The following is a 19,602-nucleotide window of genomic DNA, read 5'->3' on the forward strand; positions in this document are numbered from 1 at the left end:
GGCCAGTCTGAGATGTGGCTTTTATCTTAGCAACTCTGCCTAGAAGGCCAGCATCCCAGTCGCCTCTTCACTGTTGAGACTGATGTTTTGCAGGTACTATTTAATGAAGCTGCCAATTGAGGACTTGTGAGGCGCCCGTTTCTCAAACTAGACACTAATGCACTTGTCCTCTTACTCAGTTGTGCACCGGGGCCTCCCACTCTTTCTATTCTGGTTAGCCAGTTTGCGCTGTTCTGTGAAGGGAGTAGTACACAGCGTTGTATTCAGTTTCTTGGCAATTTCTCACATGGAATAGCCTTCATTTCTCAGAACAAGAATAGACTGACGAGTTTCAGAAGAAAGTTATTTGTTTCTGGCCATTTTGAGCCTGTAATCGAACCCACAAATGCTGATGCTCCAGATACTCAACTAGTCTAAAGAACAGATTTATTGCTTCTTTAAATCAGTCAGCACAACAGTTTTCAGCTGTGCTAACATAATTGCAAAAGGATTTTCTAATGATCAATTAGCCTTTTAAAATGATAAACTTGGATTAGCTAACACAACGTGCCATTGGATCACAGGTGGGATGGTTGCTGATAATGGCCTCTGCACGCCTATGTAGATATTCCATTAAAAATCAGCCGCTTCCAGCTAAAATAGTCATTTACAACATTAACAAGGTCTACACGGTATTTCTGATCAATTTGATGTTATTTTAAATGGACATTTTTTTGTGCTTTTCTTTCAAAACAAGGAAATTTCTAAGTGACCCCAAACTTTTGAACGGTAGTACACACACACATACACTGCTACTCTGTTTATCTACCCTGATTGCCTAGTCACTTTTACCCCTACCTACATGTTACCTCAATTACCTCGTAACCCTGCACATTGACTCAGTACTCCTTGTATATAGCTTTATTATTTTATTGCGTGACCATTTCCTTTTTTCCTTCTTATTTGCCAAAAATGTTTATTTTCTTAATTTTTAATTCTGCATTGTTGGGAAAGGGCTCGTAAGTAAGCATTTCACGGTATAGTCCTCACGCATGTTACAAATACTATTTGATTGGATTATTACTCAAGATTAGAACATTGGAAAGATTGACACCCCCCCCGGCTGACATTACTTAGTTGGTGTAGCACATGATAAGAAATGTACTGGTGGTTGACATTGTGTCGCAAGTGACACCTTATTCTCTACACAGTGCACTACTTTTGATCAGAGCTCTATGGACCCTGGTCAAAAGTAGTGCACTTAATAGGGTGCAATTGGGGATGAACTCTCATCCATCATTCAGACAGTAACGGAGAGGCAAGCCAACCTGACTTTGAAGCGGGGGCGCCGCCACTGCTAGACTTGGCTGCGCCAGCTTTGCCAGGTGGTGGAGCAGGCTTGGCTGGCATCACTGCCCGGGCCTTCTCCAGCAGGGCAGACACTGGCTCCTTGGAGGCCGGCTGCAGGGAGAGGAAGACATGGACACACAGAGTCAGATGACAGAACAACAATACCCCAGCCCATTGTGTTCCGAGTCCCTACCCAATAACAATACCCCAGCCCATTGTGTTCCGAGTCCCTACCCAATAACAATACCCCAGCCCATTGTGTTCGAGTCCCTACCCAATAACAATACCCCAGCCCATTGTGTTCGAGTCCCTACCCAATAACAATACCCCAGCCCATTGTGTTCGAGTCCCTACCCAATAACAATACCCCAGCCCATTGTGTTCGAGTCCCTACCCAATAACAATACCCCAGCCCATTGTGTTCGAGTCCCTACCCAATAACAATACCCCAGCCCATTGTGTTCCGAGTCCCTACCCAATAACAATACCCCAGCCCATTGTGTTCCGAGTCCCTACCCAATAACAATACCCAAGCCCATTGTGTTCCGAGTCCCTACCCAATAACAATACCCCAGCCCATTGTGTTCACACAGATGGTGTCATTCTAACGCGAGTGTTGCCATGAACCACTGCACTATGTGAACTAAGACAATGTACTCTAGCCTCAAAATCCAGACTGAATTCAGCTCGGTTTCCTCTATGAATCCAGACTGAATTCAGCTCGGTTTTCCTCTATGTATTAGTAATTCAAATTATGCTCTACCATCTACTGTAATTCAACTGTTTTCAAAAGCTATCCAATGAACTTGCACCTCACCCATCTCTGGTAGATATATTTTAGCCAAGTTATCTTTAATTTAGCCTGCCCTAGTCATCTCTTCCATCCATAACCCACCTTGAGTTAACGTGTCTAAGTCATCTCCTCCATGGCATAATATACCTTCAGTTTGCCAGTGGCCTTCAACATCTTCTCATAGCCCAGGTGCATCATGAAGGTGGGCAGGGCGTCCTGGGCCTTCTTCCTCACATCTCCGTTGCGGTCCTCCAGACAAATGAACAGGTAGGGCACACACAGCATCAGGTCGGAGGGCACCGTACGCATGGTGGGGAGCTTCTCTGCCAGCCAGCCCAGCACCTGGGGAGAGGGGGGTTACATGGGTTTTTCTCAAACATGGTTGGAGTTATTATGTTTCCCCTTCTTTTAACAGTCCAAATGCCCCCAATGAATCCACACAATACCCATGACACAGCCATCTAACCACATTGTCAGTACACATTACGCCAGCTACAAGAGGTAGGCTTTAACAGAGATTCTAAGAGTTGACCTGAAGGGCTGTGTTTGTACCTCCTGCCTGAGGAAAGGGTTCTCCCTCTTGAGCTCTTCAGAAAGGTCCTCTCCCTCCAGCCAGTCCTTCATGCCGGTCTGTTCTACCCAGGCCTGCAGGGTTGTCATGGCAGCAGCACGCACATTGGTCTACAGGGGAGGAGGGGACACAGAGCGCCATCACCATTATTCCCTCAATCCAATACAGAGTGCGACAAGTGATTCTGACAACTCTACACTAGTCTATCAATGGTATGAGATTATTATGTGTGTAATATGTATGCACTATATAATACAGTATAATACTCTCTATCACATTAATCCTAATGTCTACCTATGCCTTTGTGCAGGTATTTTAGAGTATGATAGTCTTTACCTTACTGTCTCCCAGTACAGTGATGATGGGCATGCCCAGGCTCTTAACATGTTGTTTCAGAGCTGGGCCCATCGCTACGGCTATTTGTTGAAGAATAGTCAGGGTTTGCTGGCACTGGGGAGAGACATAATTCAGTGTCAGAAATACCTACAATATGGCAAGACATCTATAAATGATGTTTGCACTGATACTCCCAATATCCTGGAGAAAAACAGATCGCTTAGGATCTCTAAAAGGTATATATTTTTTTATGTCATGGTATCTGTCAGAGCAGAGTCCATTTCTTACCAGGATCTTGTTGGAGTCGTTGAGTCGGCCCTTCAGTGCCATGGGCAGCTCTCCTATACTGGGCTGGATGAACTTGGCCTCAGAGATGACCGCTGCCACCTCATCCAGACCTTCCTTACGGATCTTCCAGTTCTTATCAGCCATCTTATCCACCATGTCTTGTGTGATCTTATCACTGACAGGAGATGAAGAAAATAGATTCATAAGGTGAAATGGCTAAACCATTTAACATCAAAACCAAAATAGTCCAAGTACTATAGGGCTTTTCACACTGAGCCAGATGAGCCAAACCAATCCAAGCAGGACCACCATACTTGTTGAAAATGTGGAACAGTGCTGAGAAGGAGCGGTGAGGTAGTGTGTGAATTCAAACCTGACGTCAGATCTAGGTAACAGATCCATGATGTCAGGTGCTCCTCCTCCATCCTCCTCTTGTTCGTCTGCCTCCTCACCGTCCTCCTCTGCTCCTCCTTTCTTGGTTCCTCTGAACGCAGCCGGAGGAGACTGGCCTTGCATCTGAAGAGGCAAAAGCAGCAATCTCAGTCACATTGGAAAATATATACCTGTGCATATAAACATATCTTATATGCCTTCCTGACATAAATCTTATGTTAATCTCAGTTAAACCATAAAGAAAATATTGCGTAATTTGGTCCGATCCTCAATTAGGTTTGGGGGGGGATTAGAAATGTTGATTTCTGGTCTTGCGAAGTCTCCACTAGGGGTGCAAATTTCAGTCAATTTTGCTGCCGACTAACTGACCCTCAACAAACGGTTAAATTTTTAAAAAATAAGTCAAATGACGTGACCAACAGAAAATACTATCAGAGATCTGCAAACACAAGATGTTTATGTTTCCACCCTAACAATGGCAAGGCGGGATGGCAGGTGACATAGAAATCGCACTTTGGCAAGAATGAAACCTCTCGCTTCGCTTCTTCCTCCCTGATACATACAAGCATACAAGGACTGGATATTTTTCATGAATAGCAAGTCTATCGTCTTACAGTCAAAAAAGCTATAGCCTATTAATGAACAAGCAACTGCTGTAATGAAGCAGCTAATGAATAGAATTCACAGAAAACAGTTATTTCACGGAAAACACAGTTCTAAATTACACACCTAACGGCGAGCAGTTTCATGTGAGAGACGGAAATCTCCATTAGAAACGTAGAAAAGGGGGAATCTAATAGCAACTAGTATAATGGGTTGCTAATATGACTAGGATTGTGCCTTTGGCTTCTGGACAACAAAAGTAAGTGAATATGAAATCCAATAGAACAGGAGAGAAATGCTGGTTAAAAACTTAAGGCTAGGGGGCAGTATTCAGAAGTTCGGATGACTGACATGCCCAAAGTGAACTGCCTGTTACTCAGGGCCAGAAGCTGGGATAGGAATATAATTGGTAGCATTGGATAGAAAACTCTGAAGTTTCTAAAACTGTTAAAATAATGTCTGTGAGTATAACAGAACTGATATGGCAGGCGAAAACCCAGATTTCTTGTTTTTTCCCAATTGCTTGTCTATTGCAGTTCCTATGGCTTCCACTAGATGTCAACAGTCTTTAGAAAGGGTTTCAGGCTTGTTTTTTGAAAAATTAGTAGTTGTAGTTTTTCAAGATGGCTCTCATTTGGACTGTAGTCTTGTGGCGTGCGTGGATGAGGGCACGCACTTCGTTATTTACCACCGGTATTGAGCATACTACATTCAGTTTTAAATTGTATTGTTTATTTACATATTAGGGTACCTGAGGATTGATTAGAAACGTTGTTTGACTTGTTTGGACGAAGTTTACCGGTAACTTTTGGGATTCCTTTGTCGAACGAGTGGAACATGTTGAACGAGTGGAACACTGAATCAAACGCGCCAACTAAACTGACTTTTTTGGGATATAAAAGGACTTCATCGAACAAAACGACCATTTGTTGTGTAGCTGGGACCCTTGGGATTGCAAACAGAGGAAGATCTTCAAAAGGTAAGTGATTTATTTTATCGCTATTTCTGATTTTTTGACAGCTCTGCTGGTTTGGAAAATGTTTTTAATGCTGGTATATGCAGAGCGCTGTCCTCAGATAATCACATGGTATGCTTACGCCGTAAATCCTTTTTGAAATCTGACAAAGCGGTTGGATTAACAAGAAGTTGCGCTTTTAAACGATGTACAACACTTGTATTTTCATGAATGTTTAATATTACGATTTATGTATTTTGAATTTCACACTCTGCAATTTCACCAGATGTTGTCGAGGTGGGGCTCTAGCATCCCACCCAGCCCAAAGAGGTTTTAATGGCATAAGGAAGTCTTTAGAAAATAACTGCCTGAAAGCTTCTATGGATGGATTTTCACAAGGCTATTTTACTTCAAAGTACGTCCAGCTCGCATTACACTACCCTGCCTCCAGCTCGCATTGAAAAGTGGGTGATGTGCTGATAGTCAACAGTAAGCAGTCTATAGCCTATGCACCCTTAAGGCAAATGGGTGCGCATCACCAAAAAAATATATATAAAAAAATAGGGGGTATCGTGGACACCAAAGTTAAAACACGCAAATGCATTTAGAATTGTTATTTGCTGCCAATGACTGGGCTTATAAAAGCAGGTTTCACTCCAGTAACCTACAGGCTTTTTAAGGAGCTACTCTCATGCTGACTGGCAGGTGGTAGGCTATTCAGCTCCTTAAACTAGGGTCTGTATGCTGTGATAAATGAAATGCATGACGACTAACAAAAATACATACGTACCAATTTAATTCCACAAAATTATGAAAATAACCTATAGACCATTAAGCATGTATTTTCGGCAGCTAACCGATTAACATCACTCGTCTCCTCCCTTGCAAAATAAAACAGCCCCACCCCCCTGATAATTCCAGCTGTTTTTAACCAGGCTGGATATCCCCACCCCCAGTTGAACCACTGCCTTCGCCCAAACCCGATTCGTCAAAATAACCAGTGACGAAAACACAAACACTGAACGAATTCTGCTCGTTATCTCATGCAGCCTAAAGCCTGATGACAGATCGACGGTACCAGAATGTTTAAATAGTCTGTTCACAAGAGATTCATCTTATGTAGACCGAACAGATCAAAGTTTAAATAAACCTCTAGCTACCAAAATTTCAAAGAGAGGCCAGTCATTAGGAAGAAGGAAAAAAAAGACGTAAACAATATAGTATTTGATGTATTTCACTCAACATGCTGCTCACATGTTTTGTCCTACCTTTTCAAACTCATCGTCTATCTGTTTCAGCAGGGCAGGTTTCTCATCCTCAAAGAACATGCGTAGAGGAGCTCCCATGTACAGGTACATGACGCCTAGGAGGGTGATGGCTGCGGTCCGCACCGCAGGGTTGGTCGCTCCCAACGCCGTCTTGACGTTGTTGATGAAACCCTTCACATTGATGCTGCAGGGGATACACATTATCATAAATGTTTATAACACAAAGCATTTTACCTGCAGACTTGTGTTACCACAATGATTTGGTGAATTAAAATATCTAAATCATAGGACAGCGAAGGCTTTGATACTGTTATTGGTAGATGAATACACCTCCAATAATGGAAAGCAAGACTAACCCAGTAAATCCAAATTCCTTCATGGCGTTAGACAACCAGTTGAGGGTTTCAGCTTGATTTTTTGGATTCTTCTGCGCAAAAACCATGGAGACCACCTGAGGGATGAAGCACATTAGTGAACAACTACGCGATGTCCTTGAAAGTCCTGGGAACGTCCTAAAAAGGTCCTGACATGGTCCTCAGTGAAGTCCTGGGAACATACAGGGAGCTAGACAAAGGTCCCACAGAGAATGTTCCCTTAGGACCATCAGGCGACATTCTTAGAGAAAGTGGAATCATATCTATAAACCAGTAATCATCTTTCATGTTGTCTGCCTTGGACCCTATCCCAGTCAAATCATTACAGACCAGGCCAGGGACCGGTTGGAAAAAATAAAAAAGGCCCATGACTGAAACTTAAGAGGATCTCAGTTTGATTGGTTGGGGCCAAGTTAAACTCCCTTTCATGTAAGAAAGTAATGAACATCATCATGCTTTTAGGGAAAAGCAGGGTTCTCCCCTCTTTAAAAAAAAATCTAAAGCCAAAACTGCTTTCAAAATATTTGCAAAAACCTTTCAAAAGTGTTCTCATAATTGCATTAAGAATTGTTGTGCACTGACTGCTTGTCAGAATACACGTTTCCCCTCTTATGGCTCCCGCGACTTGAACCTTGAGGAATATTTACCTTGCATAGAACACACCACAACTAGCAGACTAGGTCATAGGTCAACTATGGGGCTGTCTGATTTAGTTTCATTAACACCGTTACATGGCAAAGATAGTAGCACTGGAATGTTCTAAAGTATCAGCTTTGAATGACTTTGCCAGCAACTACAGTAGGCTAGACACTGCTGTCTGAGTTGAGCGCCACTGTGATGTCCATTATAGACCATTTAATGATATATATCAGAACGGCATCAACAATCCTGCATGTCAAGTTCAGTGCACACATTTTAACAGAAAAATGAAATATATATTTTGTAGAACAGACATATGACATACTAATCTCCAAACCAGTCCTGGGCCCCCTTTGATATTTATCTTACTTGTGTTCTTAGTCGTGTTCTTTTCATTCAAAAACAGACTAACAGAACAGCAGTGTCATAAACAAATACTGACAACAAACCTGTTCAGCAGTCCAGGGGAGGGAACAGGCCTCGGCAGTAGCAGTCAGGCCCTCCTTAGCTTTACCCCCACACTTCACATCTCCTATTTTATCAACCAAGCCGTCCAGCACCACGAAGGCAGACGTCTTGGAGAAGGAGCCCTTCTGGGCTATCAGACCCACAATGTGGAGCTTCATCTGCATCACCTGAACAAACCCAAGAGCCAAAAGTCAGTTATGAAGACGGAGCCATGAGGGTGGATCCATCTAGTGAATACGTTTTCTTTCTACACGCATCCAAAATAATGACAGGAGCTGGACAAAAACAAGGTCCAATACCAAAAAAAGGGACTGTCCACTAAAATATATACTTGTTTGTGATACTTCCATTTTATCTGTAAGTGTTTAAAGTTGGTATACTGTACCTGGAAGTTAGTCTCTTTCCAGCCTGGTTTCTTGGCCAGCATCCTGACCAGAGCCTGACATGGCATCTCATTCTTGTCCATCTGCTCCACAGCCTGATGACGATCACATGAAAGAACATAGCATAAGATAACAGTAAATGACGCCGCCACTTAAAGTATGTCTAGAGAAAAAATATTTATATATATTTAAAAAAAAAGGTTTATATGCCAGTTGTTGAGGCTAAAAATACATTGGAATTCAGATGACAATACCATTATGTTGTATGGAGCATGTTCATGATATGAGCAAAAGCACCAAATTAAATAGAACACAAATGTATCTTATTATGAGGTACAGTCCATTTGGAAAGTATGACTTTATCCACATTTTGTTACGTTACAGCCTTATTCTAAAATGGACCAAATCGTTCCCCCAATCTACACACAATACCCCATAATGACAAAGCCAAAACTATTTGTACATAACTACTGTAACTACTGTACATAGCCCATCTATAATTTAGCGCAAACAACTACCTCTTCCCCTACTGCATTTATTTATTTTGCTCCTTTGCACCACATTATTTCTATTTCTACTTTGCACATTCTTCCACTGCAAATCTACCATTCCAGTGTTTAACTTGCTATATTGTATTTACTTCGCCACCATGGCCTTTTTTTCCTTTACCTCCCTTATCTCACCTCATTTGCTCACATTGTATATAGCCTTATTTTTCTACTGTATGTTTGTTTTACTCCATGTGTAACTGTGTGATGCATGTGTCGACCTGCTTTGCTTTATCTTGGCCAGGTCGCAATTGTAAATTAACTTGCCTACCTGGTTAAACTTGCCTACCTGGTTAAATAAAGGTGAAATAAATCAATTTAATCCATTTTAGAATAAGGCTGTAACGTAACAAAATGTGGAAAAGGGGAAGAGGTCTGAATACTTTCTGAATGCACTGTATGAGCAAAAAAAGAAGTCAAACTATACAAGGTCAAAACTAGTTACCTTCTGAAACTCCTCCATGCTGGCCAGTCTCTCCTTCCAGTTAGCAGAGTCCAGCAGCTGCATGCAGGAGGCAGGGAGCACCGCGGCCGACTTCTCCTCACACACCTCAATCTAGAGGACACAGACAGAAGAACGCACTCAAGTTAATGAAAATAGTAAAAACTCCCTAGAAAGAAGAAACCTAGAGAGGAACCGGGGTCAGAGTGCCAGAGGCAACCATAGAGACGACTGCTTCACTCATGTTGAAACAGATCACTAAAGCATCAAAACACAACTGAGTATTCCTACGGTGAAATGGCTGCACATTACAATCTGCGAAACAGCCGTGAAACGTTATGAGCCAACTTACCGATAGCTCTGTCTCTATGAATTCCTTTGTTTCAGGAACTTTCTTTCCTTTGGCACTCAGAGCAGAGGCAGATTTCCCTTTCTTAGGAGGTCCACCAGACTGCAAAAATAATGAAAAACACAAAAAAATATAACTTTTTATTAATAGTAGTTGGCCACCTAATCATTGCCCGAATCCCCAATTGGCATTCATCACTCCTCACCTCTCCACCATGATAGCTGATGTATGGTGAGCGTTCCGGCACAAAATGATTGCTGTGCATCACCCAACTGGTTGCTACACATTGGTGGTGGAAGTGGTCACTTTCCCCACTTTACTATGCAAAGCGCTTTGAGCACCTACTTGAGGTGGAAAGGCGCCATATAGATGCATTATTATTACTACTACTACTACTATGGTTCCTGTGTCTCATTAGGGGCAGTGTAGTGAGCCTGGTTAACAAAACTGGTAGCCTGGGATTCACTTTGTAATGTTGTCTCAGGCCGGAGTGGCTTTATATGCATTATAATTGTATAATCAATCACCCAATCACACCTTAGCTGCTGAGGCCTTCTTGGGTGGTCCAGAGGATCTAGCTGGATTCTCAGCAGGCGGTGCTACCTTTGCAGGCGGTGCTACCTTTGCAGCAGGTGCCTTCTTCTCTGCCCCTCCACCTCCTTTCTTTCCCAGCAGTTCCACTTTATCAGCACTTTCTTTAATCTGTTCATTAAGAGATGGAGGTCAGGTCATTCCATTTGTCGTCAACTCTTTAACGGCTAAACTTCAAAAGGGTACAACCTCACTCACTCATAATATAACCCTTATCCAATAAAGAATTCATCTACATGGACCTCAACTAGTCTGAAGGGGTAAACTAGTTTTTCACAGGATAAGCAACACAAGATAACAATAATAAGGATACTGATAAGGAATATACATATATATGAGAGAAAATGATAGACTGATACATCTTTTATATAGACTTGCCTAGGGCTGTGGCGGTCACAAAATTGTCAGCCGGTGACTATCAAGCAAATAACTGTCGGTCTCACGGTAATTGACATAAACACATTTAGCATCTCCTGGCTTCCATACAAGCCATTGATGCAGACCATTGGAACATCTACATTTTAAATCCATTTAATATAGCCTACACCATCACAAATCCATTATTTATTTCAGGTCTAAAGAAACATGATATGAAGAAAATGTAGTCTATTTCAGAAGAACAGAATAGCATACTTTGAGTTGTCCTTATGTGAGGTCCTGATCTGGCTATGACAAATGGCTGTGGGATACACTAGTTCATTTAGCAGACAACATTTGCTTAGAATTCCGTGGCATTATTTTATAATTTGAAGAATACAACTGAACAAAGCTGAATAAAATAGAAAGGATATTTTCTCCAAATGATTTGAGGGAGTAACACATGCGGCTATTCTGTGTTGAGCGGTTAACAAAAAAAGGTGTACTCCTATAGGCTTAATTTAGAGTTAGTAATTTAACTTTAGTTCTACAAATGTTGGGCTATATGTTTTGATTTAATACATTTGTAATGACTTGAAAAGCCGCACTTCATCAGTCTCTTCACAATTTGATAAGCACTTGATAATGCCTCGAATTTCCCAACGGCATCGCTTTGTGTGGCCATAATGCACCCTAAAAAAACTTGATGGTAGGGATGTCCTTGTCTCATCGAGCACTAGCGACCCCTGTGGCGGACCGGGCGCAGTGCACGCTAACCAGGTCGCCAGGTGCACGGTGTTTCCTCTGACACATTGGTGCGGCTGGCTTCCGGGTTGGATGCGCATTGGGTCAAGAAGCAGTGCGGCTTGGTTGGGTTGTGTGGACGCATGGCTTTCGACCTTAGTCTCTCCCGAGCCCATACGGGAGTTGTAGTGATGAGACAAGATAGCAAAAGGGGGTAAAATATATATTTTTTAAACTATTAGTCTATTTCATCACATTATAAGCGCAGCAACGCACACACGGCAGGAAGCTATAAAGGGTGAATGTTTCATTAGCGGGAAAACACCATTATCAAAAGTGACTGCAAAATGCGATTATACATGTAATGCTTTTATTATAAAAGGTGCATTTTTATGGGGAAAATGATCTTCCCCAAACTTGAAACTCATGGGCTGCTTATATGCCAGTTAGGCTCTCCTTGTAAAGCGGATTAATGTGCTTAATTCTAAGATGTTATATTTGGCCACTTTGTGTTTTGATAAGGTTTGTAATCACAACTAAAGGACTATGGACTAAGCTACATGAGGTGTGCGACTGATTCGAAAAGGTTGCGCAAAAAAGGGCATTGTCTCTTATGCTGGGCATCATTCACAAGTGATAATATATAATTCACAAGTGATAGGCTAATACTGTCACCCATCAGACTATTCTTGATTTAATCTTGTCAGGTTCTAATTTCATAGTGACACTATGAAAGCTTAACCAAGTTTATTCTTCCCAGAGGATCAATAAATCTGCATTAGACAAAAACCTTTTCACACAAGCACTGATATTTAACCCTTCCTCCTAGGCCGAGTCTCCTCCTACACATCTGTACAAACATTGTATCTTTACTGCAAGGCAGGACACTAGGTGATACGGGCCATAAACTTTTATTTCTCCCTTAACGTGACCTGACCTAGACCCCCTTCATCATTAATCCATGCCCCCCCTCTCAATGCCTGCCACATGTGATCGGTTTCCCTGCACTCAGTACATTCCAAGCTTAGTTGCACACACTATATACCTTCCTCCTACAGATAACCATTAACTTCTGGTGTAGACCCTCTAAACCATAGCACTCAATATTTCAATAGGATACCTGATAATTAACCTTATCCCAAGTTTAGGAGTTTAGCACCCAGAATCCATCAACATAGAAGTCTGAAGTTTGGATTTAGACGGGTGCATGACAATGGTCCTGTCTCCAAACAGGGGTAGCAGGAAAAAAAATCATGTCATCTATGCACTTAAATAGTGAATGGAGGACACTTTTCCTGTGGTTAATTGTCATGCCAGCCAGGTAGGTTATACTCCTGTTGTAAAGAGAAGCAATGTGCTTAATATTGGGAAAGTTGAGAAATAAGTACAGTACTCCTAGCCTATAGAAAGCTGATGGGATCCTCTTTTTAATAAAGGCCTGTTTTCTCACACAATTGCATAGCCTATAGAAATGTTGCACAACATGAGCTCATGGGCTCTCATGAAGTGTTAGATTAGATTTTTGAACACATTTGCATTGATGTCAGAGTGATTAGAGGGACAATAGAGTGCTGAGTACCAGGCAGTTAGCAAGTTTGGTTGGCTACTAATGACCATCAGCAGCATTACTACTTGGAAATTCATCATTACCGTGACTAAACAGTGACGTGGAATTTGACTGCCTTCATGACTCGTGACCGCCGGTGTGGCGGTAATACGTCATCGCCTCACCTTGTCAAGCTTGAGTTTATCCAGATCAGCCAGGAATGGGTTGACAGCCTTCTCACCCACCACCTTCATGGCTGTACCCAAAGCTTCATACGCAGCATCTCTCACCTCTGGGGCCGAATCATTCACTTGCTGAGAGGGTTAATCAAGAGATCAGGAGTAGGAGCATTACTCCACACACTCAATCACAAATTGGCGGACAGAGCATAATTTGAACAGAGGGCCATTTTCCCAGAAACAGATAAAGGCTAGTCCTAGACTAAAAAGCATTTACAATGTTAGAGTCTTGACTAAGCATGCATTTTAGTCCAGGACAACGCTTAATCTGTGTCTGGGAAACCAGCCCTGAACTTGCCTGCTTAGAAATAGGAAATGTTCAGATACCTTGAGAAATGCAGGGCAGAAAGCTTTGAGCATGCTCTTTGGCAATGTGGCTTGGGTACAGTGGCGGAAGCTTCTGGCCAGGAACAGAGAGGCCTGTTGTTTGATGGAAGGGTTCTTATTGTCCATCACCCCCAATACATCCTCACTGATATTCTGGAGAGTTGTCTGAAAAACATGGATAGCATTGTGTCAAAAACAAGACATTGAGGGCCTCCCGAGTGGCGCAGCAATCTAAGGCAGTGCTAGCGGAGTCACTACAGATTTGGCTTCAATCCCGAGCTGTGTCGCAGCCGGGAGACCCATGAGGCTGCGTATAATTGGCCCAGCATCGTCTGTGTTAGGGAAGGGTTTGGCTGTCCGGGATATCCCACTGCGCTCTAGAGACTCATGTGGCGGGCCGGGAGCATGCACTGACACGGTCGCCAGTTGTACGGTGTTTCCTCCGACACATTGGTGCGGCTGGCTTCTGGGTTAATCAAGAAATTGAGGAACTAATCGAATTAACAACCCAAATAACACTAACAGTAATCCAAATGCAATCTATATGCATCTACACTGGATGAAACAGTATACTCACAGTAAGGAAGACTGCATCAATAGCCTCTTGCAAGGCCTGGACCACTTGAGGTTTCTTCTCTTTAAACTTTTCTAAAATTGTTGGCACCACCTTAAACATTGCGCATAACATATAAGTACTTATGTTTAGTCAGAAATCAAGATGTATAAAGAGACGTTCCCTCTGCCATGAGGATAGCTAGCTAGTTAACTTACATGTCCTGCATATGTCCCAAACTTCTTCCGGAGCCCAGCAGCTAGTCCAGCCAAACATTTGGCTGCCAAGGTCACCAACATAACATTTGCATCTTTCCCAATAACCTGGAAAAAAAGACAGTTGTTCAGTAGATTTCTCATTGTCGACCGACCTACTTCCTTGAGACACATTCCATTTCCCAGGATCCCTGGCATCTCCATTAAGCAGATATGCATGTTACTGTACCTTTTTTAGTGCTCTGACCAAGTCCCCATAGTCACCGTTCTCCAATTTAGGGTTTTTAGCCAAGGTCTCCAATGCTTCTAAGGCCTCTTTCCTCTCCTGCCATTTTTTGGCTTCCTATGGTCAGAAAAAAAATCAGTTAGTTGTTACAAGAAACAAAATTGCAGTGAAACTCATCATATAAAATAATTTAGACACATTCAGCATTACATCACATCCAAAGATCCAATAGGGCCTTTCCTAAAACACAGGGGCCCAAACTTACAATTTTGTCATAGAAGTCTTTAGGTAGTTTTGAGAGGATCTCCACTGGTTCCAGCAGCTCATAAGGATCAACTTGAGGTGCAGGTTCGTCATCGTCATCTCCTGAAAGAGTTTACAGACTGAGACCATCTGATATTGTAGTCCTAGACCCATCTCATTAGTAAGAGTAGTGAAGAAGAACAAAAGACAAGGGGGATATATTGGAGACGGTTTGATGTCGACGCTTCAGCAAAAAGGCCTTTCTCAAGACCAGTTTCCATCATACGTCAATCTTCTTGTCTGTCAACAACACCTGGGCATTTAAAGTTCACTTTCACAAAGATATAAAGCATTGCACATATTCACTCTCAAACGCCATTGATGAAGAACAATTGTTCCACAAATGGAATTAAGCAGCAGGGGGTAAAAAGCAGCCTAGTCACAGATCTGACTGTGCCATCTAGCCAACATTTCCGTAAAGAGTGGGCAAGATAGCACAAGCACACCGCCACCCAGGCTAGGAAAAGGTGGGGGGGGGAATAAAAAGCTTAAATGCGAACATCAAAACTATTTAGGAGAAAGCCTACCGTCTGCCTCGTCTCCTCCAGCCGCCTGCTGCTGTTCAAACTTGGCCTTGAGGGCCTGCTGGGAGCGGAGGAAGCGACTCTGTTTAGGGGCCGTTGTTGGCAGCTTCACCCACTCCTCTTCCAGCTCTTTCAACTGTGGAAGAAAGAGGAAGATACCCAACTGTTAGACATCCCATTCATCGGTTGATCCGGCATTTAGGGAGACCCATACTGCACATGAGCATACGGAAACTCTGGCTGCATCTCAATTTGTCTTTCCACAATTCCATGCTATAATCCTATTATTGGAGAAGGTCCAACGTCCCTCCCCTCTGAACTTATTTTCCTATGCGTTTTGAGAAGGCAGAGAAGATGTGTATGAAAGTGTTCAAGTGTCATCACACCTGAACAGAGTTGATGCCCTGGAGAGGAGGTCGCAGAGCATCCCGGATCCATTTATAGATCTCTACTGAGAGTAGTTTGGCCTCATCTCGGACTGCCTTTTCTCTCGACTCAAATTGTTTGGGCAAAACTTTCACCACTGGCTTCAGGGTAATAATCTTGGAGCCAAATTCACTGGAAATAAAATTTAAAAAATCATGTTACATTTCAGAATTTAGGCCTATGTATGTCATGAAAATAGCAATGGTAAAAAAAGAGAATTAATTGGTTGGAGAAATCTCTAAGAAAACTAAGAAATTGAACAACTCACCTAAGTGCCTTCCTTAAAGTTTCAATACAGGTGACAACAATCTTAGGGTTTTTGTTATCGAGGCCTTTGATGAGCTCGTCCTGAACCACCTCAGCCCTCTCGATCTCTATGTACATGAGGCAGATGTCGGAGCCCAGCTCTTTGGCCCTGGCTTTAGGCTGGTTAAACACTTTACTGACCACTCCAGACACCACCTCTCCTGATGTTCTGGAACACAAGCACAATACAGAGAAGAATACTTAGCCAACCATTCAAATACAAGCCGTTGAAATTATGTAAAAGGTGGGATACATACTGTGGAGTGTACATCATATAACAAGGGTTTGTGGAAACAATATTTGATATTAGATACCATTGTAGAATGCAAGTGATTGTTTTTGTATAATATAATACCATGTTGTTCATAACCAGAAGCTGTCCAGGGGGTGTAAGAGGTCATCTGGAAATACCACCTTTTAGCTAAACTCAGTATCTACCAGTCATTCAATAGTGTAATCCTTGCCCAATAGGCTGCACACAATAGACGGCTATGATGTCAGACTGACTAACGCCATAAATAAATATCAGACAGGCATCACATTTCTCCTGACTGTGTTGCAGCTTACTGGAGCTTTCCACAACAAGCCCATATTCACACAGAGAGCAGTACCTATAACACAAACAGAAAGCTTTCACTGGGAGACTGTTGTTATATTCACCCAAATAATTACAATGAGTCATGTATTATAATTCTATGAAATCACCTAACCTGTAGACCCAGGTTATACGTTAGGCCTATTAATTAATTCCTTAAACAGTGTTTACATCAGGAGATATTCAAGTAGCCTGAAGACTGAAAACAAGTTAGGTATTACTTATTTTTACACAGTACAGTCTGTGTAGTCAGATGACAGATGTACGTTCAATACTTACTTGCCAGCCAAATGAGCATTCTCAACATAAGCAAGTGCTGCCTCGAGACCCTTGAGCTGGGCCACAGCATTTGAGTCTGTCACAAACTTCTTAAGCAGGCCCAGGTATTTGCCCCATTCTGGGCTCTTCTCGTCCTCTATACGCTGGAAGAGCTTCAGGGCTTCTTCATAGCCATTTAGTCTGGCCTTCCATACCTTGGTTGGGATGAAGCAGGAGAATAGTGAGCATTGTGAGGAGAGGGAGTCAAGGTCATTTCGAGTTTATAACTAAGGGATAGGGTGATGTGATCCAGATTCTAGTTGGAATGGCAGGGTAGAGAAACAAATTTTAAAAAATGGGCCTTCTTTGGATGTTATATTAGGCTGTTGATTGGCCTAGCATATAATCCATTGTGATTGAAGCAGTCAGTAAGGGGTTTCGATCAATTGAGAGAAACTCTGAAGAGGGATTAGAAACTATAAATCATAAGCGTTACTGGGTTTTAAGTTATCCTTTTGGAAGAAGCCAATAAACCTTCTCCAGACTAGCTCTATGCTGCTGGAAATTCAGTCTAAATTATATTAGATGTTTTGTGGGGAAAAAAACATGTTCAATAAAAGCTGCCCTATAAATGATTTTACAATAAGAATACCGAGTGTGCTATTGGATAACATTTTATGAAACAAAACCACAGCTGCTGAAATGCATCCAGCAAGGATTCAACACTGAGGAAAGTCAGGTTTGTTTTATAGTGTGTGTGTGTGTGTGTGTGTGTGTGTTTAAGGGGTAATCACCTTGTGTTCACACTTCTGGTCGATGGGCAACTTCATCCACTCACTGTCGTCACCCATGATGACCTCTGTGTGTTTGCCTTAGGCCTTACAAATTCAACTGTAATGGAAATATGAAAACAAAAGTGAGTCACTATTTTTTATGTGACATCTATTTTAAGTAGGAATGAGTGCTGGTATGTCAATAGTGCAGTCATTTCCATAGTTATCATACCAATGTGAAATTAAAAAACATGAAGCAATGTATTCATGAAAGCATCAGTATGATACTCTGACCTACACCAATAGCACTTGTGTACAAAGTGCAGACATAATTCAATAGAACCATTAGCTTGCCTAACGCAATGTCTGAGCAGAGATCTAAAGACAAAACGTAGCCATTACAATACCCCGCTAGTTGTGGTTAAAATGGCTGTGCTATAGCTCTATTTGAAAGGACAAACCATGCGATTCTCCCCTAATGCATTCTCAGGAGAGAGGCTGCTTTGTCAGATTTCATATTGATCCATGCAGTTTGGGGTAAACAGCTTTAACACATGAAGTGCATATTTCACCAACAATATGTTAGTCATCTAAAGTTAGTTATCTAACTAACGTTAGCTAGCCAAATTAGTTACTTGCAAACATAACCTATATAGTTTTATTTGCAAATAGCTGAGCGATATGTAAAAATTTGCCAAAAAACATGGCAACAGAGTCTGGCAAGCTATGATATGGCAGACTGGCTGGCTGGGGTGAGTTCAATATTTTGGCTGGGTACGGTTAGATGGCTTAGCTACACTCACTAACTAGTTAAGTTAGCTACATTAGTTAACTGCGAGTCTGCGACACTAGCAAACATCGACTGAACTAGTTAGCAAAGTAATGCCAAACATAGTGTGTTCAATGATAATACAATAAACACATGCATGGCATGTTGGAAAAGGCTCCATCTTCAACACAATCTCAATAGGTTAACTAACGTTAGGCTAATGATAAACATTCCTGACAAAACCTCGCCCGCATCTTCAGGTAACAAATAACGATATATATATACACACACACACATACACACACACTTCAGAATCAAGGAGCACAGTTAAGCATCAATGCACAGATAGTTAGCTAACTAACGATGCTAAGCTAAGACTGTTCTAGCAAACGTCAGCTGACAACATCAACTGAAGCTAGCTAATAATGGTTAGCAACAGTAGCTAGCAACTTAGCTAGATGCGCCTGTCAACACGCCCAAAACCCAAACAACCATCTGGACTATTTACAACGATACTTTCTCATCAACCAGTATAACGTGGAGTAAAATATAAGGCATGATGACATTGTATTAAGCTGGCATATGCACATAATAAGACTCGGTATTGTCTGCCACAAAGCTAATCCATCCGCGCACCACAGGGCCCAGAAATCGCAGAACAATAATGTCGAAGTCTGATGGAAAACGCGGGGTCGCCTCTCAGTATGTAATAGCTAACACGCAAAACAATGAATAAAGGCCTTTTGGTTACCTGGGGGTCTTTCTGGTAGGCAAAATAACGTTAGCTAGCTAACGTTATATAGATAGAGACGATATTTGATCATTACTCTCTGCGATATTTGAAACGCCTCCAAGGGCGGAGAGTCAGAGGGAGCTCCACAGAGAGGGGCACCGCCTCAAGCAGTCACCCTACGTCATTGCCAGTTAAACATTTAAACATGGCAACATTCAATCACAAGTATTCTGATGCCAATTCCTGCTCATAGAGCAAATTGCATATCTGCATATAGCACAAGGCATATGCATTAACATAATGTGAGCCCTGAAACTGTAAAGGTACAGACAGACAGCATGATCATGGTCTATTCTATTTCATCCCCAGTGCTTGAGG

At 42.1% G+C, this 19,602-nt stretch overlaps 1 protein-coding gene across 4 annotated transcripts in view; it reads right to left on the reverse strand.

The window, feature by feature from the left end:
• Positions 1-19,391, reverse strand: part of LOC112218880 (cytoskeleton-associated protein 5-A) — a 40,164-nt gene extending 20,773 nt beyond the window's left edge. For all 4 annotated transcript variants that reach the window (XM_042301772.1, XM_042301771.1, XM_042301770.1 and 1 more), the window contains exons 1-25: positions 19,243-19,391; positions 17,744-17,840; positions 16,971-17,164; positions 16,059-16,265; positions 15,751-15,922; positions 15,368-15,500; positions 14,803-14,903; positions 14,541-14,654; positions 14,315-14,419; positions 14,121-14,210; positions 13,544-13,708; positions 13,163-13,291; positions 10,277-10,441; positions 9,743-9,841; positions 9,394-9,504; positions 8,403-8,495; positions 7,999-8,184; positions 6,893-6,987; positions 6,537-6,720; positions 3,691-3,833; positions 3,318-3,492; positions 3,030-3,143; positions 2,675-2,803; positions 2,270-2,464; positions 1,308-1,440 (exon numbers count right to left, since the gene is read on the reverse strand). In XM_042301772.1, coding sequence (XP_042157706.1) covers positions 1,308-1,440; positions 2,270-2,464; positions 2,675-2,803; positions 3,030-3,143; positions 3,318-3,492; positions 3,691-3,833; positions 6,537-6,720; positions 6,893-6,987; positions 7,999-8,184; positions 8,403-8,495; positions 9,394-9,504; positions 9,743-9,841; positions 10,277-10,441; positions 13,163-13,291; positions 13,544-13,708; positions 14,121-14,210; positions 14,315-14,419; positions 14,541-14,654; positions 14,803-14,903; positions 15,368-15,500; positions 15,751-15,922; positions 16,059-16,265; positions 16,971-17,164; positions 17,744-17,800 — 3,289 coding nt within the window. In that variant the 5' untranslated portion in view covers positions 17,801-17,840; positions 19,243-19,391. The remainder of the gene's footprint in view (positions 1-1,307; positions 1,441-2,269; positions 2,465-2,674; positions 2,804-3,029; positions 3,144-3,317; positions 3,493-3,690; positions 3,834-6,536; positions 6,721-6,892; positions 6,988-7,998; positions 8,185-8,402; positions 8,496-9,393; positions 9,505-9,742; positions 9,842-10,276; positions 10,442-13,162; positions 13,292-13,543; positions 13,709-14,120; positions 14,211-14,314; positions 14,420-14,540; positions 14,655-14,802; positions 14,904-15,367; positions 15,501-15,750; positions 15,923-16,058; positions 16,266-16,970; positions 17,165-17,743; positions 17,841-19,242) is intronic.
• Between the last annotated feature and the right edge of the window lie 211 nt (positions 19,392-19,602).

This window comes from Oncorhynchus tshawytscha, linkage group LG19 (assembly GCF_018296145.1).
Source record: "Oncorhynchus tshawytscha isolate Ot180627B linkage group LG19, Otsh_v2.0, whole genome shotgun sequence".
Classification (NCBI taxonomy): domain Eukaryota; kingdom Metazoa; phylum Chordata; class Actinopteri; order Salmoniformes; family Salmonidae; genus Oncorhynchus; species Oncorhynchus tshawytscha.